This window comes from Pyrgilauda ruficollis, unplaced genomic scaffold, assembly GCF_017590135.1.
Source record: "Pyrgilauda ruficollis isolate IOZ18807 unplaced genomic scaffold, ASM1759013v1 scaffold5, whole genome shotgun sequence".
NCBI classification, from domain to species: domain Eukaryota; kingdom Metazoa; phylum Chordata; class Aves; order Passeriformes; family Passeridae; genus Pyrgilauda; species Pyrgilauda ruficollis.
The window spans coordinates 11,915,577-11,939,515 of NW_024526599.1; the positions used below are offsets into that span (position 1 = coordinate 11,915,577).

Consider the following 23,939-nt stretch of genomic DNA (forward strand, 5'->3'; position numbering starts at 1 on the left):
CAAATTTAAAGCAAACAAAAGTATTCTTTTTATTCTTTTTATTATTTTTTATTCTATTTTATTATTTTTTATTTACTCTTCGTTCAAAAAACAAAGGTTTTATTGCTAGAAAATAATGAAAAAGTCAAAAATACAAACAACTTCCAGACTGGATCAAGAGAGCATATGTAACTAATTTTTTTTTTCAATTAAATCCTGCCTTTCAAAGCTTCTAAACTAATGATTGCTGAAAAATTTTTGCCAATAGCAGGGCAAATAATATTTTGCATTTTCCTATATAAATGCCCAAATTTTTACTTTAATATTTAAAATTTTTACATTTAGGTTACATAATTGTGTTCAAATTTAAAAGGCAATGAAGTATTTTTCCATACTTGCAGGAATGGTTATCATCTGCAATGTGGATACTGAGTAAGAGAAGCACTCTACTATAGATTTGTAACACTGGGTATGTAACATTAACCAAAAAAAAAAAAAAAAAAAAAAAAAGAAATTGCAACTGGAACAAAGCTTTTACAATGATTCTCAATTTCCTGATGTATTCCATAGCTGAATAAACACCACATCTCTATCATATTTTTTGAACAAGAACTTATATGCAGTATTTCATATCCAAAAGCAGACCACAACAACAAAATATATATTTTTGTCTTCTTGACCAAGATTAATTATGAATAAAATCGGTAATTAAAAATCTTGTCTGCATAGGAACCTTACTGGAACAAAAAATGATATAAAATTAATGTGTGAGTTATCTTATTAGTACTTACCCTCTTTCTTTTAAGATATCACCAGTTTAAAACCTCAAAAAGGCATTAAACGCCAGCACTTCTTGTAGGAGTAATAAAACTAACCAAAAAGTGGCAAAGTCACTTAAGGAGATACTTATTCTTAGTGGTAGGTCTGAATCATTCTGGACAGATCTGTTCAAACTGCATAGCTGTCCAGAAGATTTAGAATGTGCACTTTTTGAAAAGGAACAACGTCAAATTAGGTTTTGTCTCTTTAAGTTTCAACAGTTACAAAACAAAGATCTAAATCCTTTGAATTTCACTTTCAAGAAGTACTGCATTTAATTTCATAATCTCTAAACCATCTGTCAATTCTTCACTGTTGCCCCATCAGAAGATTGTGATTGGATGCTGTCCATGACAAACTATGAAATTCAATCCCCAAATTATACAGAGATGTGTTTAAAATTCCAGTGCACCTTTATAATTTCCTGAGAAATATCAGCACCACTAACTTAAAAAAGAGCAAAGCATTTCCAGCTGCAGTAAATCCTGGGTAACAAGTTTATATATACACAACCAACTGTTTATGGTTTGCTGATGAGGAAGTAATCTGACAAATCTCTTACATGGTCCTTATGAATCAGACTGAGCAAATTCTGGTAAAACCAGCACATGGCAGTGGCTTTAGAGTCAAAACCACTTAAGTTTCTGGAACTTGGAGATGTCAAAAAATTATAACATTTCTTGCTGAATAAGAATTAAGATGGAAAGGCAGTGACAGATGACTTAGAGGAGAAAGCACTGCCAGCTTGAAGGAAATTTTTTATAGTAAGCATGGAGTAAAGGTTTATATGAGGCTTATGTGAAATGTTAGAGCTAAGAGAATCTCTTGGACTCAAGAAGATAGGCATAGGACAAAGCAACTAAGGCAAAGTAAGAATAATATAATTTTTAATCACAATAGGTTTGTTATTTCAAAACTTAACTTATATTCTGGGTAATTTAAAGACTGATACCTTATTTAAAAATTCGGTAATATAGTTAAATATGGTTCCACTATAACATTGGATCTCCTTTTTTTCAGAAAGAAGAGTAGTCAAATTTACCCCGATTGCCCAGACTAGAATGGATGGCCTTTGTCTGTATGATATTTTGCATATTCATATAAAAATATGGTTTTTGTAATCCTTCATTAAATACTCTAATGTGCCTGAATGTGGATAATATGCTAAGACCCTCAGATGTAGTCATTCCATTTGCAAACTGTTTCAGCCTTTGAATCTGCTTTGTTTTAATTGAATCTCCTTTGTGATAAGTGCATAAAAGACAAAATTCCATGCATTGAGAATTTACAATTTCATTGGAGAACTGGGAACGGGGAAAAGAACAAGAGGAAGGATGGTCCTTTTGTCATTTCGAGGCACAAATGGGGGCCAGGAAGGAGGAATATAATTTGGTGGTAGAATTGGTAGCTAAGAGAAGCTGTCTTGAGTTTGATTGTCAATGTCATTAACACACTCATTAGAACCAAACAGATATGAAGATTTGGCCAATCTTTCACAGAGCTTGGTTTCCGTAATGATTCATGCTATGGCAATCCAAGGTGGGAATCTGAATCCATCAGTAAGCATTTCAGGAAAGGAAAGAAGCTAACAAATCATATCAGACAACTCAAATCTAAGAATAAGGTATATTTATGAAAGGCCTGCAATTGGGCAGCTGTGAAAGTGGCAGGTGTAGAGTGTATTGCTACTGAAATGAACTGCCACACATACCAAAGAAAGGCAAAAGAAGGCACCTTTCTCTTTTTTTTTTTTTTTTTCAGTGAAGGTACCCGTTAGTTTTCATATTTGTTTAAGAAATTTCATTTTTGTGAGCAGTAATACTGACAGACTGAAAGCCTGAAAGTTTAGTTATGAAATTACCTTTGAAATTTGGTCTGATCCTCGCATCATAGCCTGACATCCTGCCCATTAGCTTATCCAGGAAATCGGATGGCGACATTGGCATGCTACGAGATCTTGCGCTGTCTGTTTCCTTTGTGGCTACCAAGCTAACAGCAAGGAAAAACAAACAAACAAAAATTTGTTAGAAATTTTGTTAGCAAATCTTTGATTTTATTTAATCAATCACAGCTCATTTTTGTAGGAACAGGAAAACAGGAAAGCTAAGACAGTCTTTCAAGCTAGTTAATGCTTCAAAAATAGTAGTAGTAAAGAAATTGAAACAGAAAGTTCTTTCTATGTCATTTAATATATAAATTTTATTCTGCTATGCTACACAGTTATAGGTTGCTTCCTCCTCAGAACTTCTGAAGATTAATAACACTTTCAGTCAGCACTCATCAATATCATTATCACAGAGTTAAATAATGTCATCTACAGAAGTAGCTGTGAATGTGGAATATCATATTTTGGAGTCTATTCTGAGACTGATCTATTTTAACTGGGAGTGCTGTGAGAGAAGCCTGGATCAGAAGAAAAAAAAAAAAAGTACTAAGGACTTGATTAAAATAGTACTACTATCACCAATTTTTGTTTTATGTTGATAGGTAACCATAATAAAACAGATCAGTCTCTTGGAAGGTGGTATTTATAATTGTCATAGAGTTTCATTTTCTGTTAAAACAAAAGTGACTGTTACAGTGAGTAAAAAAAAAACCAAAAAAAAACCAACCAAAACCCTAATTGCTTACTGAAGAAACTATTTTAGGGCAAACTTTTCTTCTCAGAGCCACAAGACAAATGCCATCTCCTACAGCTTCCTCTTCATATGCATGCAAAACTCCCACTGACATTTTAAAGTGTGTTCTGCACGTGCTAAGAGAGCAGAGTAGTGGCACTGTGATCAGCCATGGGACCCAAACGAAAAGTCTTTGTTTTGTGGAACAGCTCTTGCTTGAGTGCTGTCTAACACATTGGAAAAATAAAACAGTCAGAAAATAAATAAATTTTGGGTACTATTGTGATACACAGTGCAATTGAAACCATTTGTGGCTCTTGAAGTCTCAAAAAAGATAAAGAGCTTTGCATGTTTGTGCTGAATTCAAGTCAAAAATCCATTACAGAAGGACTTAAATCTTTTACTTACCCAATTCATTGTCTCCATATCAATTCACTCTTTTAGAACTACTTAAATATGTTTTTGTTTAGATGTAAACAAGGGGAATATTGTAAAGTCTTTAGGAATGTTCTGACTCATAAAAAACCTATGCTAAATTTTGCTTCTTTACAATGGATGGAATATCAAATTGGAAAAATTCCATACAGGTATTTATGTATGCAGAGGCCATGGGGAAGGCAGACTGAGTCTTTCTTTCCAAGATTCTTTTCTTTCCAAGATTCTTATTCTGGAAGTTAAAAGTTACAGTTTTATAGAAATTTCCATTTAGGTCTGCTAAAATTTTTGTCTTCAGTTTTGAAATTTGGATTTATTATCTTAAATAAAAAAAAGATTTCATATTAGTCCTTGAGAGTTACAAACGTGGGCACACATACAATATGAAAATAGAAGCCTCTAGAATGTGATGATTTGCTCATATTTTAATTAAAAATGGAAATTAAATCTTTCAGTTGTAATATTAAATCAGAAAGTTAATTTTATCTTTAAGCTTATTTGCTTAGCAAGTGTTTATTCTATTCTTGGTATGTTGATTTGTGTATTCGTAAGTTGTTCAAAAATTGTTAAATTGTTGGATATTTCTAAATTGTTTTGAATATTTTGGTATCTCTTTCAGTAAAAAATATTTCTTTACTCTCTTTCAAAAGCTAACCTAGTTCTTTATTTCTTTCTGTAGCTGCAGAATGTATTTCCATTTCTGAGAAAGTAAGTATTCAACATATTCTTTTTATAGTTCATTTGAAATTATCCTATTGACATAATTTTCATTATCATTCTGAATGGATCTGATTCATCACATTATTAAAACTTATAGTGATTACTGTTTCTGTAAAACATCACTAATGTCTATAAAGCAAATAAAATAGAAGACTCAGATTACCCTTTGTTGGGTATTATCTACTTGGAAGGCAGGAGAAGCAAGTTACTGTGTGTATACACTTAGTATATAGACTTAAAAACTTAGATTTCTTTCTAGTAGTCTTCTGTAAGGAATTTATATTTCTGTTCTTTAGGTATATGACATTTCTATACTATGGATAAACAATCCTATATTTTTATTCTTAATATACATAAATTATCCAGAACTCAAGTATAGAAAGGCCCATTGTTTGCTTGAATATAATTTACTGGAAAGGAATAATTTGTTTCTTTGCTCTTTTTTTACTTCACTGAAATTTTTGCAAATCTTTCTTTGTTGTACTTGTAGCTCTTGCTTTGCCATGGAATAAAGTAATTTCAAATTAGGGTAACTAATGCTAACTGGGAAAAATAGTAATTGCTGTGACTATGGATTTTCTCAAAGCGACATTTACCTTTTCATATGATGGCATCATTAATATTTGCTTTCATTAGTCAATTTTAAGTCTCAGAGTATCTTGAATAATTTAATGCCTGCTTATGAAAAGAATACATTCAGCATAATTAATACCTTTTGTATAAACAAGTTTTATCTCAAAAGTCAGTTGTAATTTGTAACTAAATATTTCTTCAAGGAATGTTTTCCTTTTTACTAAGCTTGGGGTGTAATGAGAAAAAGCTGTTTGAGTTCGGCAGAATTATGCCCTTTTGATTTAACTTTTATTGAAAATATGTATTTCAAGAACACTGGTGGACAAATAAAACTTTCATCAGTCAAAGCTGACATGTGGAATACTAGTTAAAAAGGAGCTAGACTCGATAATATAGTAAAACCCGAGTAAAACCCTGGATTTTAGGAAGTGTTTTTCTGTTTCCAGATTAATACAAAAACTTACTTTGCGTGGTAAGGGCTCTTCAGTTTTATTGCACCCTGCCTCTGAAAGCTAGGCCTCTAGCTAAGGGGTTAGAGGAGGGTATACTCCTTCCATGAGCTAAGAATTGAGCTCTTTTTAGTGCTAATAACACACGTAGCTTTGTCCTCGATACATAACCATTGCATAAGTCCAGGAATGGCTTTGCGTGCCTCCAGAGGGAATTCATTCTGACCTGTCACAGTTCTTTAAAGAATTTGTGCATGCATTTTCTAATAGGCAGAATTACAGGAGTTTAATATCAGCAAGAATTTTAATATCAACAAGGTACAATGGATTTGTGTTGAACATAAAGTCATTATGTGACTTTAAATTACTGAGAAAGAAAGCTGTACACTTTTTCAGAGGTAGAAGCTTCTCATTGCTGAAGTCTTTTATTGGAGAGAGGTTACCACCTGACAGTCTTCTGGTCTGTTCATATTTTATGAGGAAAAGTTACCAACAAGAACGCTCTCCCTGGTAGTGATTCTGAGTTGTTCCTGTAAGCTATTGGCAAATATTATTATCAGCTATAAGGATTTTCACTATTTTCCAATTTCAGACATAGAACAGTACTTGACTTCAATTTCCTGGATGTATCCTGAACATCTTTAAAATGTAAATTAAGCCTTCAAAAACAATTGAAGAGAAATTTCATAACTGAAGTTGTGGACAAGAATCAAGAAAAAAATTGAAAATATCAAAAGATACATTAAAAAATTGTGACCAGACAAATTTACACCATCAAAACTTAGTTGTTTCAAATAAGCTGTCACACAACACCAGACAAGATAAGAAAATTAGAATCACAAGGACTATAATTACTCCTGTCTCTGGTCTATTCTGTCCATTAACCTTTTTTTTTCACTGAGAACAGATGAGCTTTGCATCAATGTCTTGAAGCCCGTCAAGTTGGAATTTCAATCACTGAGATAGAAAACTCCTAAATCACAGGTACTTTACCTACAAAGAAGTCATATTTGAATCAGAAACTGTTACATCAAGCTGAAGATATTTCAAGTGGAATATAAATGTTAGAGAGTAAGAAGCAGCCTAACACAGATAAGATGCAGCTTCTCTAGATCAGCTACTAGATCCTAAATTTGAGAAAGTAAGCTATTTGTAAGAATGGTGTTCAGCAATGTCATCTACAATCTGGAAAGAAAATGCAAAGCAGTTGATGGTTTAAAACTAAGAAATGCAAAAAGAATTGACAGAGACATAAAGTCTGATGATGTGGAAGAAAACAACCTCTTTCCCAGAGTCAGCTCATTTAAGTAGGAGAGTTTAAAACAATTAGAGGAAGGATATTAAGAGAGGTATGAACTGTGAACGTGGGCAGAGTTGGAGAAAGCAGTGAAGAAGGACTCAGTATTCCTGAAACAACTCAGCACTGTTGTGGTGAAGTTCTCACTGCACTACTGTGTTGTCCAGTGGTGCAGAAAGATTGAAAGAGTAGAAGCATGAAGGTCACTTATTATTTTATACGATATTAATGAGACCAGTTCTGGGATGTTGAATCAAATTGCATGTCTGAGTTTTAAAAGGACATTAAAGCATTTGGAAAGGTACTGAACAAAGCCACTAAACCATGACCTGAGAGTTAGGGAAATTTGCTTCAAGTAAGAGACTTTAGGAGCTTAATCTTGTGAGTTTATCAAAAAAGAAGAATGGAAACAAATAGCTTGATTGAAGTGCATAAGTATCTCAAGGCAGCAGAAAATGCTGGATATTTACCTAAAGAATAAAGGCAGAAGAAAAACCAATGAGAGTTGGACAAATTCAAATGGGAATTTAGACACACAATTTAATAACTTAGAAGATCAGACTGTACCAACTAAGACAATACAGCTTTCTGGAAGAAAGAATTTAATAAAATATAAGGTACTGTTCTTCATATATAGCTAGCTTGGTGAAAAGGAATGAGTTCTGATATGTAGAAAAGCAGGCTAAATTCAAATTAAACATTACAAGTGTCATGCAGAAATCTTCAGACTGTCAAAAGGCGCTTGATTGATTTGAGGAGCTTAAGGAAGGGAAGCAATGGGCATAGTTCCAAGTGTGAAATGATGTCTTCTCAGGGTCCTTCTACACAGGGATTGGGTTGCAGGCTTGCAGTTGCTGTAATGAGGTTTGGAAGTTGCAGCTGTAATGTTGTAATGTTGGCTCATCTTGCTCAATTCCTTTCACAGCTGGGTATTTGACTTACTAAGCAGTTGTATGAGCATCAGCTCCTTGCACAGTAGGAAATTGAGCTCTGGAATGGAAAGGGCACTTGAGCTGCCCATAAACTAGAAGCTTAAAGAATCAGAGGTTGACCACAACTAGAAAAAAGAGAGGTAAATATTCTGTCTATGACATGCACCTTCAAAGAATAAAGAATTGTAAGCTAAGCTATAACATTGCCATAAAAACAAATGGATGTGAAGTTGCCAGGAATAAATTTAGATTAAAATTAAAAGATTTTCAACCACTGAAACACTTCAGTTATGGAATAGTTTAACACTTTGAGCAGAGATAGATAGCCCTGTGTGTTTCAAGGTGGAGCTAGGCCTTAGGATGCTGTGACATGGGTGACTGTGATTACAGGTGATGGGATTCAGCTATTTTTTAATCCTCTGCTGAGAATACGTTTACATAATTATTTATTCTTTTATGTTTTTAAAATATTTGCTGCTATAGAAGTCTGAAACAAAATATAGTTAACACAGCTATACAGCTAGAGCATCAAAATCTACAGAATTTAAATGGGGGGTCTCATCTCTCAGCTGGCAAGTTAGCTGCCAAGATAAAGCATGGGTCATCAGTCTGTGCTCCTGGAATGTCTATTTAAAGTAGGTATGTTTGTGAGAGAACATCTTTCTCTTCTCTTCCTCCAAAATAAAATTATTGGAAAAAACACTCTTCAAAGGGCATGTACAATCCCCACAAATGTTTCCTTCTCTAAAACATTTAAGGCTGAAAAAATCAGATTTCTTTCCCATGTCTTTTTTTTTTGTTTTTCCTGAAGAGCTACTGTGTTCTACCTGCAAGTTTTGTCTATCTATCCTAACCTTCTGCACATTTTTATCAAAGCACAAACAAGGAAAAGAAACTTTACATATGAAAGTGCTTTATACAAACTTTATTTTAAAAGGCATATTTTCAAATGTAGTTTCAGGCCTCCTACCTTTGAGACTTATCATTTTTGTACTGCAGAAAGTGCTGGTTTTTACTGATTTCCCTCATTTAAACATTCATCTTCAATGTGGGTTATTAAAAAGTTGTTTTCAGTGTGTGCCATCAGCCTTAAAAAATATATATTTGTTTGAAAATATTGAAGAAATAAAGTAATGGACTACCACCAGCATTTCTATAAAAAAGATTGTATCACTCCAGAAAGGCTTAATAAGAACAGTATGGACAAAAGAGAAGGAAGAAATTACGTCTTACACCATTTGCTGAGTCTTCGTGTTTTGTTGCTGCTACAGGGAGGTGACAGACATAAAGAAAGATTATGGTGTGCTGTAATTATACCTTCCACTGGAAGCTTCCTAGAGAGACGTTTCCAAGTCCAATTTAGGAGAATCCACTAATTTATCCAAATTAGCCTGTGTGTAGTCTCCAGATTCTCACAGACTTACTTTTGAGCACAATTGATACAAATTATCTTTGAATTATATGGTAAATTTCTGGCTTCCATACGTAAAATACTGATGCACTTTTTCTTGAAAATCTTACATCAACACCAGTCTTTGGGGATTCTTTTCATCCGATCATAAACTACTAATTTTGTCTCAAACACGATCCATTTTAGTCATCCAGAGAGGTAGAAGGTTTGCTTTTCATTTTACAATGCGTACTACAGTGCCACTACACATGTTGTGATGGTCCAGTAGATCTTTCATTTCATTATTTAACTTATTCTCTCAGACAGCAAGTGTGGCCAAACCCCTGGAGCAATTGGATGATGTGTTTGTGGTCCATTCTCTCCAGCTGATGTTTGAATGTTTTTAGTGCACTTCATATGAAAATGCTTCCCAGAGAAGTTCAAAGAAATTAATTGCACCCTTAGAAGGAAAGCAAAAACTGCAGCCAATATGTATTTCATTGCATCTCACATACATTGCTACATAAAAGCATTTCAGTAAATTAATCTAGTGGTACTTATTCACTGCTTCACCAGCAATAGGTAGGAGAATTAATCTCATAACTAGTCTCCTTGATTCCATAGCTGTAAGCAATGGTGATAGAATTAAAAAGATTTTAAAACAAAAAATATTCGGTGTAACCATGTAATTAAAGAGGTCCGTTAGGAAGGAAATGATCCTCTAATTGGTGGTGTTGGAGCAACTGACAGTGCCTTGCACTTTGAAAACTTTAGCAATAAGATTTTGTGATATGAAGAAAACATTCAAAGCTTCTTCTGAGCAATACAGACCTTCATCAAATACATTTGGTAGAATTAATGGGGAAAGCAAGCTTTTAATTTGATGAAGTCAGAAGCATTTTTGTAATGGTACAAAAAATGGCTTTTTTTGTAATGGTTGTGTCTCTAACTATCTGATCTACTAACTAAGTAGGTAAAGGACTAACAAGATCAGAGTTATTAGTAAGCAGAATTTGCATGTACTAGTCAAGATGTACCTAAAACTGAACAAAAATACCTTTTTGAGGGTAGAATGTTCCAGCATGTGACAGATTAAAATGAAAAACAAGAAATATAACAAGAATGATTACTGAAGGCCTCAAACCCATCCAAATTAGAGTGTTTTCCTTGTTTTTACAAAAATAAACCCTGCTATTTTTAGAAAGACAAAAACTGCCTTCAATTTTACACCAAAAAAATATAATACATTAGTGTAAAGCATAAACAATACTAATTTGTTTGCTTTTTGGGGATAAGGCTAAGGTTTTTCCAAATTTTTGCACAGTTTACCACTGAAATGCATTTGTTCAGTTAAGTGGCATGGCACAGCTATTCTTTTGAGGTGTGATGTGTTTAAACTGACTAACTGAGATAGCTGTGTCAGAAAAGAGATACAAGTCACTGTGTTTTACTGCAAAAAAGAATTTTAAATTTTGAAACCTTGAAGATTAGCAATGTTGTGGAGTGGGAGATCAGAAGAGAGAATAAAATTTTTTTAAGGAATTTTTTTTAAAATTTCAATAAAATTTAAAACCAATTTCTATATTGAAAATTAGAATGCTTCATAGAAAATAAAAGACAAAAAGACTTTTCTGATTGGAGGCCCTTCATCAGAAATATTTATTTATGAAAATCCAGGGCCATTCTGGAAAGCCAGGAGCTATGTCAGGAGGTCACAGCTGCATGGATCAAGTACTGAAAGTGACATATTAAATAATCTGTCACTGCTGCTCCATTCTAGCTCACACAGAGATACTTTCTTCAGAGAAACAAAACAAAATACAAAATTCATCTCCTTCTCTGAATTATCCTTGGAAGACAATCTCTTTACATTATTTGTATTGTGAACTCAGGGCAATTGAACTCTTAGTTTAGATGCCTGAATTAGAGAACGTTACCTTCTACCATTCAAGGTTAATTCAAGGAGATAATTTTCTTCCAACTCCTTTGTATTCTGTTATGAAAATAACTCTATTTGAATAATGACTTATTGGTGAATAAATTAATTTCATTCTGAGGAACAAAAAAAGTTTCCTATGGTGAAAGAATAGTGGAAGAAGGTGGCATATAATAAAGCCAAAGATAGTAAATGACAGAGAAAGAATTAAGTTTGCAATGTGTTAACAAAGACTAAGATTGCAAATGCATTTCTTTGTATTTCTGCTAAAACTTACAATAATGTGTTTCTTGCTAATTAAAGATGCAATCTCTTTTACTCGTTGTAGGTCATAAAACTGACAGTTCCTTGTGCAGGGAAAATGCAGATTTTCATATCCTGCAATGTTTTAGATAATAATAATTTTATCAGAACAAACACAGAATTCTTAACTCATGTTTGCCAGAGTGTCATATCAACTAAGAGGAGCAGAAGCATTGTATCACCAAGACTTTAAAAAGGTATTTTCTAAGAAAAACCCTCAAGAAAATTGGAAATATTTTGTGTAAAATTTAGATTTTCTACTGATTTTTCACAGCTATGGAGATAAGTAGAGTTGCATCAAGACATATTTTCAGCCAAGTAACAATACTTATGTGCAACAAAAAAAAAAGAAAAAACCTTTCCATTTTAAGTTCACTAAATATTTATTTTTTATTATTTTAGTGGCTACAAATGAAAGCTACATTAAATATATAGGGGATTGCATTTCAATGCAACTATTAGAAAAATATTTTCTTTTAGATTTGAATATTTTTTCTGTCTCAGCTACAGAATTCACATTAAATTTTAGTGCTCCTGTAGCTTCGGCAATGGTTATAAGCAGTTTTTCATGTTCCTGATGCCTTTAAGGTGCCATATTTTTTTGGCATTTATTAATACAGTTGAGAATTCCTCCAGTTCTACAGTCTTCCTCCAGTCATGTTTGTCATGGAAGTAAAATAGCTTGGTAAAGTAAACACATGTTTAACACATGCTAACATAAAGTACTTAAATTATGGACTATAGTTTTGAAAAACTTTGTATTGCTGTGGAATGTTTCAGCTCTTCTTAATAAAGAGACAAAAAGCAGAATAATGTGATTTGAAGTCTTCTGATTAAGTTGCTCTGTCATGATCATCATTCTAGTATATTATAGTCTAGATAATGTTAGATTTTTTTTTTTTTTTTTTTGTGGCTTGGTACATATATATAAGCACAAGGCTTTACACCTTTCTTAGGAAAAGTCTCTCAGGGTAAAAGAACAAAACTAATTTGCCAGCATTCTTTATAATCCTATGGGCAAGGCTTTCTATCTTCATTAAAATATGCATTAAGCAAATTGCAGGTTGTATCTATAAGTTTGCCTGGTTGTATAAGACAAGTTTATTGTTGCCAGTTTCAGCCATGCAACGCGTGAATTAATACATTTTATAAATTAGGACTCTGTTCTGATTATTTTGCATTGTTTTCCCAGAAGCACCTACTTAATATTCTTTTAGCCTGTTGTATAGGCTATTTTTATAAATGATCTAAACTCATGTCTTAGTTTCTTGCCATTTTTAATTTATTCAGCCAACTGTTGGGGGAAGAAAAAGCTAACTCAAAGAGGAGCAGAGAATATTTCAAATATTCAAATTCTGACAAATCTCTCCAAGGACTCTTCCAAGGACCTAATGACTGGGTTTAGATTTTGACAACTTTAGTTTTTAATTAAAAATAGTTAGATCTTCTTCAAATTCAGTTAACTTTGTTTTGGTTCGGTTTAGGTTTTTTTGATAGATTGTACTTGGCTAAAAGGCATGGAATATTTTTTAAAATATTACAGAATCTGTAAACACTTATTCATAGTAGTCTGAACTTGTACTATTCTCTTACTATAAAGAGCAATTTGTGTATTCACTAAATAATGCAGAAAAGTTATTGTTGTAATGGATAGATTGAAAAATGACCAAGTAAAATAATTTCTTGAATATTTTATGTTATCACACCAGATATTCTATAAAAGCTGCCAGGGCTGAATAATTACACTTATTGTCGTGGTTAATGCATGATTCCCCTAACCAAGTGACCTTGCACAGGACCTGACTGGTGTCTTTCACCACCATAATGGATGGTAATGCAGCTGATGACAAAACTGAAAGGCAAATTAATGCAAATTAGACTTTTGACTGTAAACTGCTGTTTCTCAAGGCAATTCTTCCTAGGAAGATCTAGGAAGAACTTGTGAATTCCACAAACAAAATTCTACAGAATGTAGTTACTTTGTTGATTCTGTATTTAGAAAACATTTCAAAATGTCCTTTAAATTGTGAAGATGGTTATCACTGAGTTTCTTAGTTCTAATGGATTTTTTACTATTATAGGAGTGTCCCATCGGCTTTGCATTTATTAGGTTGCTGTACTCTCAACAGTATAAACAAAAACAGTGTTCACTGAAATGTACATCTGTTGAAGAGACGTCTTTCTTGTAATCATAATTAATGGCCAATTAGACTGTCATATGTATTCTGTTCCTTTTTTATCTTGTTTTGCCTTAAAAATCGACTTTCATGGATTGGAAACCCTAAACAAAACTGGAAATGGGTTCTTTGCTGTGCTTCTTTTTAATTTTTACTATGCATAAAATTTTCTAAGAAAATCTTACATTAGAGTAAAATGATTAAGGTTTATCAAAACTAGATACAAAATTGATTTTGAATTAAAACTCCAGATTTGTGAAGGCTGAACCACAATTCAATGAAACACTATTCTGTTTGCCTTAGGGAAGCTCTGCTTGTATCAGTCTTGTATCTTGAGTGAGCATGTGAGATGGCTGTTTAGATTTGACTTTGTCTCTAAAATAAGTTTGATAAAAGTTCTGTTAGAGAAAAGCTGAATATAGCCTGAAAAATCACTATATAAAGTATTTTTTCCCAAAATGCTTCTCATGAAATTGTTTATTCTGACTAGCCAGCTAATTATAGTGTAGATCTGTGTTATTACTAATAATTTAGAGTTTTCAAATAAGACAAAATATTTCTAGTTTAAAAAATACTGTTTTCATGAAATGGAGTTTTAAGGAAACATATATGTTGCAATGTAGTTTTATGAAATGCTGGCAAGCTTGGGTGGAATATTGTTCAGTGTCCTTTCTATTTTGTCAGTAACAATCTGTGTTCCAATGTCAATGGAAACTGAAGTTGGAGTCTCAGGTTCTAATTTTCAAAGACTCTGAACATCTTCCCCAGAGAATTAGGAGATTTTTCCTGCTTTCTGCAACTTAAACTTCTTTTAATGCACTGAAAAGTGAGAAAATATTTTCCGAGCTTTGGAATTTTTTGTGAGACAGGAATGGTGATGTTTAACCAACCGTGTTAATTTACATGAGACATGTGGATTAAGTAATTTTTTCCTTTCTATTAATTCTATCCAGGATCAACACTGTAATAAATCAGTATAAGACTTTCTTTAACAAGAACAGAGTTGAGCTTCAGGGTGATGATGAGAGTGACAGAATTCATGCCACATAATGACAGAACCCAGTATTCCTAATGCATGCACTGAAGCATATTCCTTACGGAATAAGTCAGAGAAAATAATGTGAAGGTTAAAAAAACCCAGTGCTGCTAGCCTTTCGTGCTTCCTTTAAATTATCCTGGTCCACTACACGCATTTTCTTTCACACATAGAAAGTGGTGTTTAAACTTCCTCTCAGATACATTTTTAGTCTTTGCTTTCCTAGTCTTCATTATGACAGCATCCCCTTAAATTATCATCCCAGTATTAGGAACTTTGTGTAAAGAACTCCAAATACACTGAGGGAAGGAAGGGTCATGACCTGAGCTGATCCCCCACTGCCCTCACAAATCCCCCACCAGATGAGCCAGGGGTATGGGCAGAACGCTCTCTCCCTTTCCCTGGATCATCATGAAAGCATTGAGGACACTGCCCCCTTCCTCAACAGTGTTAAAGGCTTTATTATGTACAAGACCTGTTTTCTCCTGAAGAAGGCATTCCTGTTGAAAAGGAGGGGAAAGAGCATTCTGTTAACCTTTATTTAGGGAATCTGAACAAGTGCCTTTGTGCTCACATTTTGATCACAGATGAAAATTTGAGCACTTTTGGATCCAAAGATATGTATAGAGAAACAACAGAAATAGGTAAAGAGAGAGGGATATCCTGAGAGCTCATTAACAGAGTGTTAGAATTCGGGGATAGGTTTTGAAGATAAAAGGTAAAATTTTTACACATATATGGAGAAACTTCCAAATAGTATTTTTAATTCCAGTTCCCCACTGTATTGTACTTTTTGTAATCACAGATTATTGTCTCAAGTAGGGACACTTCATATTCATTTTGTGTGGTAAAAACTTGCAGTACAATGTTCAAAACAATTGACTATCAATTTTTAGTGCACAAGAATTGAGAGAAACAACAAGATCTTTTATACTACTTTAACTCTTGCAAATTAAGAGTTTAAGCAAACTCTGATAAATCTGCTCCTAAAAAAAAAAACCAACCAAACAAACAAAAAAAAAAAACCAAAAACCAAAAAACCAACAAAACAAAAGAAAGAAAAGAAACTATCCACAAAGAGTTCTTCTAGCAGAATAAAGAACTATGAAATAAATCTACTATGGGTTTAAAAAAAAGTCTTTTAGGGGATGTATTCCAGACATGATGCTGAAATCTGCCCACTTTGAATTTAGTTCTAATTCTGCTGAGTCAGAGGTAATGGATCTGACACAATAGCCTCAGGGAAAACATCCTACAGATTCACATCCCTTCACAGAAGTTCTATGTGTGTGCTTAGGCACAGAATGGACATTTATCCTAGAACACAGGCACAACTTCACTGTGTGAAGTCATATTGATTTCAAGGTGTTTTGTTTTTGTCATCAATTTACCACTTTGTGACATTTATTTCATCTAGTACGGCACTCTTAGTCAGCACATATATTGCTCACAAACCTGGAAGTTGAGTTGGTCCCTGAAGATGTCTTAGCCTACCTAGCCCAGAGAATGGACTCTCCTGTGCATTACTGAATCTAATAAAAGACAGTGCAGTTTTGAACCCTTTATGAAACTACAAGACTTAGCAGGACAAAAACTCAAGATCCTTTTAGAAATTGAATCCTACTCTATGCCAGAACCTTATAAACCAACTTTCACAAAACAGTCCCTAAGGTCAGTCCCAAAATAGTCCCTAAGTGCAGTCTCCCACTAAAATGTAAAGTCATAATAGTTTTAAAGAGAAAAAGAAAAAAGAAAAGAAAAGAAAAGAAAAGAAAAGAAAAGAAAAGAAAAGAAAAGAAAAGAAAAGAAAAGAAAAGAAAAGAAAAGAAAAGAAAAGAAAAACCTACGAGAATCATGCTGGTATAACTGTATTAGCCAGGTATTTCTTCTGAGTGGTTACTTGGGAAATTAAAATTAATTAAAGTGTTGGTAAAAATCATACAAAATTGTTAACAGCCAATTTTGGTGAAAGTCATCTGTGAAATTGCATATTCTGGTACTTGTGGATCCTCAGAGGTGCTAGGATTACATTAGGTTCATATTTTGCCTTTCAAAATTCAGAAAGGGAGAATGGATTTGGAATTTTTTTTTTATAAGTGGGAATCTTCTTTTTAGACTAAATGTGTTGATATATCTATCCTATATCAAAGAGGGAATGCAAAAAAGAGAAAAATATTAAGACAGTAGGTGATGTAGTTATAACTACAGCTTGAATTTTATTAGAGGAAGAAAATGAGTTTGCTTTTTTAAATTTCATAGCTGTTTTGATTTTGCTTATGATACTTTTCCTAAATTAGTTTTAACTGTAAGAATCCCATGCAGGTTAATAGCAATTAACTCAACCTAAGTAACAGTTTAAGAAAATTTAGTACTCCTGTCTTCTACTCTATTGTTTCACCAGAAGAGCCTCGGGATAACCTGCTTGCCTTGCTTTTTCCTCTAACCATTGATTTGTATTAGTCAGTAGCCCCACTGCTTGTGCAGCTCCACTATTTCAACAGCCCCATCAGTGACCATTATCATGTCAGGCCAGAGTGTTCTCGAAATTTTCTACCTTTTCTGTGGTGTCAAACTGTTTCCCTTAGAAACTGCATTTTGCTAATGTTTCATGTCACCAGAAAGAAATTTCAGTAATAACAATATCAAAGAGAACTGATCTTCCTAAGGGAAGTTCCTACCTAGAAATAGCCCTGACTCTCCCTGCCATCCCCACTCATCTTTTACATCAGTGGTAAGCCCAGAGAAGTAACAGGGTGGTATGTGGTATGGAAAAATTGCATGAAAATTTGGAGTGTGGAGTCATTGTTCCTGCAGATATTTAATAAAAGACTGGATGTGGAACTTTGTGCCATGATGTGGTTGACATGGGGGTGTTCATTCAAAGGTCGGGCTTGATGATCTTAGAGGTCTTTTCCAACCTAATTGATTCTGTGATTCTGTTCATTATGTGGACAGTCCAGTTAAGTGTAGATTGGGTGCTATTACCCTTTTTGCTGTTGTATTGAATAGCATGTATTGGAGCAATTCGTTAGACATGTGACTGAAAATGTAATAATGAAATGCATTCTTTTATACTTGTATAAATATATACCATTTATTTTTTTTCTCATTCTTTCATTTTATTGTCATTACTTACACTTCCAATACCACACCATCTGAAGGTATCAACCAGAAAGAATAATATTGCCTCAGAAGTCATAAAAATAATGGATTATGCTAGAAAAAAAGTATACCCTTTTTCTTGACTTTACAGTGCAAACTATTCTGCTTGCTGATGCTCTTCTCACTCTTCTGGTTTGGTCCTGCATTCTTCTTAAACATAGTTTTTTATTGTGCATTTTCCTGCTCTCTGAGATGTTCCCTTTTTGCTGGCAGTTGATATCCTCAAAATGGTGCCTTTTACTTGACCTATTCATGATGCCTATATACCAGTGAAAGTGATATCTTCTATTTCCTATCTCCCTTTACTAATTCTTTCACTAAACATCATGAAGTTTAGTAAGAAAAGCAGTACAGAGGATAAGAAGCAACACCACACAAAAGGGCTCTTCATCATGCATTACTTGAGAAAAGCTGATTTGCAGGAATAATTCCCTATAGGTATTATTACATAATACTCAGTAAGGTCATTTGAAGCCTGTATTCTGAATCTGTTAAAATAAGAAGCTCTAATCTTGTAAAAATTTTCATTTTCTCTGATTGTTATGATTCCTAGGATTTCTGGACAAAAATAATATTATAGAGGAGCTATTACATTTATCATCATACAGAAGCACAGCACTTATCTCACAATATTACTTGCTTTCAGTTGTTGTTACCATCAGTTGGCTGGGAATGAATTAAAAGAAGTTGAAAAGTAAGAAAATGTTACTGGCATTGTAAGAATTCAAAGATTCATAGTTTTAATTGAAATTTCTGTGTTATTTAATTTTATTAAAGGTTATAGTACTATAAACACAAAAATATATACATAATATGCAAATATATAATCCTTTTCTGAAATTATAAAGATGATAATCACTTAGAAAAATCATCAAGATTTTCTAGAAATAAAGAATGGATAACTAAAGCACGAATCAAATTTATACTCATGAAGAAACTCCTATTTGGTGCAAAAGGATTTCAGTGTCTTCAGTGGTATAGTTGAAATACAAGAGAAATCGGTAGAGCTGAAATACAAGAGAATTTGAATTACATATTCAAATAAGGGGTCACAAAACCCCTTTTTGTCACTTTTGTCTGAGTTTTGGAAAATGCAATGCTTCCCTAAAGGTACTGATGCTCTCCTCCTAGACTTTTGGAAGGACCCTTCATCACAGGAGTTTGACTGACTGGGCTTAGTGTGAGCTCTGGTAACTCAGCTTTGAAACAGAGCTGTTTAGTAGAACCCTCAGCAGAGGTTCACCTCTCTTCTCTGAGGACTTGTTTTTGTTTCTGTTAACCGTGTTTGTATTTCCTTTTTTTTCACCCTCAGAAGTGCTGGGGAGTTTCTCGTGATCTCGGCACGAGCTAGTGTGCAAGCATACTTTCACCCAGTCTTGTACCTTCATCATTTTGATCGTGAGCCTGACCTGCTGACCTGACCCTTTGGCTTTGACCTTGGGCATACCTCTTCATTACCACCTTTGCCCATCAATTTGAACTTTTGAACTGTTCTTCTCCTGCATGAGTGCTGTGGGACTGCAAACTTTTATGGCAGAATCCTCTTCCTTCCTGCCTTGCTCTAAGTCTGAGCTCCCAGCTCGCCTATCCTTCCTTTGCTACTCCCTGAGATGTGCTGAGTGCTTTTCGTGGGACCTGGAGTCTGCCAACTGATTTATTCCACAGAAACTATCTTTCAAATCAAGTCTGGGCTGCTGAGGAAAGGTATTGTGCCTCAGTGCTGTCATCTTGCTTTAGTAGATCTTCTTTTACACACTTTTATCCACATCTTGATTTGGACACATTTCTTGAGTAGCATTGTAGATCTAATTATTAACATATTAATGAGCTACTGAAGCTTCATTAGAACACCTGAAAATCTTTATTTTCAAATATGCTTGTGATGCTATGTCAGAATTAATAGTTTTTAGCTGTTGTATTTTTTCTCTTTCATTAGTTGAAAGAACTAATACTGGCCTAAAGGATAATGACTTCTGCCTCTTATAGCTATTCACCTCAAATCAATTTGCAATGAAATGCAGGAACAATTTCAAAATCAGTTAACGTTAAGCTCAGATATGCCCCAGAGTTAGGTTGCATGGATGTTTTCCCCACAAAAATCTGGTTTTGAAAAGCAATTATCTGTGTCTGAGATAGTGTTTCCTTCAATGTACGTCCAATGGAGTAGTGAAAAGGGCAAAGAAAGAGGCAATAATCTAATTGTAGCATGATTCTTGGTCCATGCTAGTATGGATAAATAAAGAAATACCACAGAGGGAGAATCTATTTTGCATTTCCCCAATGCAGCCTACCTTTTCATCCTGTTCTTTCCCCACTACATATAAAATAGATACAGCTTAGTTCTAATAGATCAGTGCTGGTGTCTGTGAAAGTTCCTGAGCTGTTATGATCACAGATCAGATCTTCACAATTACTCTACAAATATGATCTTGCTTTCATTATGATCTTTTGGAATTCAGGCAAATCCAGAGGATTTTTTGTTAACACTATTACTTTACTGAGAATTCAGGAGAATACTTAGTCTTAGACAGTATTATAACTTCAAACTATATCTCAGATTTTTTTTTCTTTCTCTGGTAGTAAATTACAGTTATTTTAAGGCTACATTACATTATTTTCCCTAGATTTTCCTCTTTTTTGCACTTATACCCTCTTAGTATCATGCTCAGGCTCAGACTGGCAGTAATATTAATAAATAATAGGTTTTTTTTTTATTTTGGGTCTGATAATAGATTTTCTCTCTATCCTCAAATATATTGCATAAACCAGGGTGTTTTGTGCTTTAACCATAATTTTTCATGTTTAAAATCTATTAATACATTATCAATATGTGTGCTAATCTATGACATAACAGTACAAACATGCACAATATTATGAAAGACTACAGATAATCAGAGAATCATTAAAGTTGGAAAAGACCTCAAGATCACGAAGTGCAACCTTTGACTGAACACCACTTTCTCAACTTAACCACAGCCCTAAGTGCCATGCCCAGTCATTTCTTGAACACCTCCAGGGATGGCGACTCCACAACCCCCCCGGGCAGCCCATTCCAATGCTTGACCACCCTTTCCATGAACAAATTCTTCCTGATATCCAATGTGAATCTTCCCTGGCACAGCTTGAGGCCATTTCCCCTTGTCCTGTCACTTGCTGGTTGGGAGAACAGGCTGATCCCCACCTGGCTACACCCTCCTTTCAGGGAGTTATGGAGTGCAATAAGGTCTCCCTGAGCCTCCTTTTCGCCAGATTAAACAACCCCAGCTCTCTCAGCCACTCCTCACAAGACTTGCTCTCTAGACCCTTTCCCAGCCTCATTGCTCTTCTAATTTTTTTTCTACATCTTTCAGAGATCAAATAATTACATCCTATAATGACCAATCTACATCTTGTTTCAGTCATTGCAATTTGAAGGATCTTTTGATGTGGAATGAAAAATGAGTTATTTAAAAAAAAAAATCAGGTGAAGTTTCTTCTTGTTAAGCATGCATCTCGAGACTTTGCTCATTAAAACAGCCAGTCTAAATTTACACTGGCTATAAAAAAACATATTTTTTTCCTATCTTCACAGGCATATAATTTAAATATTAATTTTAAATAGCCTCGGGGCTGTTGGACAAATAATGAAGGCTTTTCTTGTTAGTTTCATTCAGTTTTCTCACACAGCCTTTAGTTTCTTAATGAAGAGCAGAAGAGTTTCAAAGTTGCACAATGTAAGAGAAGATAACATCATTTCTTTCAAAATGTGTGAGCAAATAAACCACTTTGACTGTTCCTAGACATCCACAGCACATCCATCTTCTCATCAAGTATTATACAGGTGCTAAGGCAGGAGTGTGTGTCTAACAGAGTGGAAGCAGCATCCTACTATTCCCTGTTCCCTTTGCTCCAATGGAAATCATTTCACAAGGCTTAAGTTGGAAAAGAAACAGAATTAATGGCTCCAGGAAAGTTGAGAATTTTACAGGTTTTCATATCTTAAATTTTTTTCCACTTTTTTTTCCATTTTTAAAGCGTGGAGAAGATTCCTATGTGTTTTGAACTGGCTCAGATTTCTCATGTATTATTTCTAGACCTAAAGTCATCAGCAGTCTCTATCTTGAGATTGAGAGGGAAGTTAAACATGGATTCTGAGCAGCTTTCTGAACTCTTTCTCCAAGCATATAGTCCATGTGCACAGTAACTATGTTCATTATCACAAAGTGACTGTTTATGAGCAAAAGGTAATTGCAATACCACAGTTATCTGGATGTTGAAGAGAATAGTTTGAATTTATGCTACATAAGATATCTGCATATGTTTGGAAACAATTCAGTATTAGTACAGATTTATGTGATGCAAAATACCTGTATGACTTTCATAACTGACTTTATAGCTTTTTTTCCCCTTGGAGTAAATGCTTTTACGTGTTAAAATAAAGGATGAACAGCAGTAGGATGGCATTTGCATGGATAATATACAGAGGAGAAATAAGTTCCATAAGTACATTGAAATAGAATAATAATAGCATAGTACTGCTTGTATTGCCTACACGACACAAGTGTTTGGTTACCTCCACTGAACATTAAATACTCACTGCAAAATTTAAAGTTCAATATACATGCATTGACTCTTTCCTCACAGTGTCAATCTCATACCATGTGACCAAGTTTCTTAAAATCTCTTCTTTTGGCAGAATTACAATAAAATCACATTATAAAATGTTTATGTTACATACATTGATACAAATAATGTCATTAAATTAACTTCAAAATGGAAAGATTTGCTATAAACCTGTTAGCACTTGCGAAGTCTGCCATCATTGTGGGGCAATACATGACGCTGGCTTAACTTCATGGTTATAAATCCCTTACATGTATAATCCCCAAACTCTCCTTTCAAATTTAAGTTTCATTTTTTTGTCTGCTAAATAACAACGTGATTCTTAAAATAGTCTGGCACTGTCATGTTATATGCCATAGTTTATTTATTGTGATACAGAGCTAGAATGTTTGTTGATAACAAGCATGGCTAACTGCATTAGCAGTGAATATATGACACTGAAGTCTCTTTCTTTACATGTGTGATTTTTCTTTTAAAGTTTTCCCTCGTGGAGCACCCAGGTTCTTTTTAACCTGGTATCACCACACTTCCAGAGCTACGTGTTAAAAGAATGCTTGCATTGATATATTAACATCACTTTAACTAGAAAGAGTGTGCTGGGCTCAGAAAGCCGTATGAACCTCAGTCTTCTACTCAGGTCATAATTTATGGATATGTTGCCATCTTTCATAATACAGATCCTAGACTGTCGGTAGTACAGCAAATGCTTTCCCTCTTAAGGGAACTTCTGCAGACCATACTGTCTCAGAAACACTCAGCTAGTGTTTCTTGGCTTCTGCACAAGACTTCTGACCTAACGCAATCTGTGATTTTCCTTTTACTGAAAAGAACTGACAGAAATAAAGAAGTCTATATATTCCCAACTCAGATAATCTTCGGTAACTTTTACACATAGACACTTTGCTCCTTAAGAATTTTCAATATCATTGATGTTACAATTCCTGCTAAAAGCAATGATAAAATTCACAGATCTTACAGGGAAACTCTATCTGCGAGCAAGTGAAGGAAGTACTTGTAAAATGCAAGATGGGATTCGGGACAGCGCAATGTTATGAAGCCGTTCAGGAAGCGTGGAGCTCACGCATTTAGTTTCTGTGCCCACAGCCTGGCTGCCGAAGGTAGCCGGGCGTTCGTGGTGAGGAAAGGCGGTGACCGCGGCCGCTGTCCGCGCCCGTCCCAGCAGTTCAGCTGCCGACACCCGGGACGGGGGACACCTCTAGTTCCCCAAAGAAAGCAACTCACCTGAGCAGTACCGCAGCTTCCCACAGATAAAAGCCCGAGACAGCCGCGCGGAGGTACCTAATCCGGGCCATGCTGCTCGGAGAGGCGGCGGAGCCCCGGAGCGGCGCTGTCGGAGGCATGGGAGGGGCTCGGCGGCGCGGCTGGGTCGGCGCGGCTGCCGCGGGCGGGCGGGCAGCACCCAGCACCCTGGAGAGCTCCGGCGGCTCCTCGCCCGCCGCCCGCCTCAGCGCCTGGCGGCTCCCCGCGCCCTCCCGCTGGGCCCCGCCGCG

The 23,939-nt window shown here is 34.8% G+C and overlaps 1 protein-coding gene across 2 annotated transcripts in view; it reads right to left on the bottom strand.

Annotated features, from left to right (window-relative positions):
• The window catches only part of GLRA3 (glycine receptor alpha 3), a 76,467-nt gene extending 52,678 nt beyond the window's left edge, over positions 1-23,789 (bottom strand). The window contains exons 1-2 of one of the 2 annotated variants that reach the window (XM_041479940.1): positions 23,671-23,789; positions 2,660-2,787 (exon numbers count right to left, since the gene is read on the bottom strand). In XM_041479940.1, the coding sequence (XP_041335874.1) occupies positions 2,660-2,787; positions 23,671-23,789 (247 nt within the window). Of the gene's footprint in view, positions 1-2,659; positions 2,788-23,670 lie in introns of those variants that run through there. The other variant, XM_041479941.1, reaches the window with a different exon arrangement.
• Between the last annotated feature and the right edge of the window lie 150 nt (positions 23,790-23,939).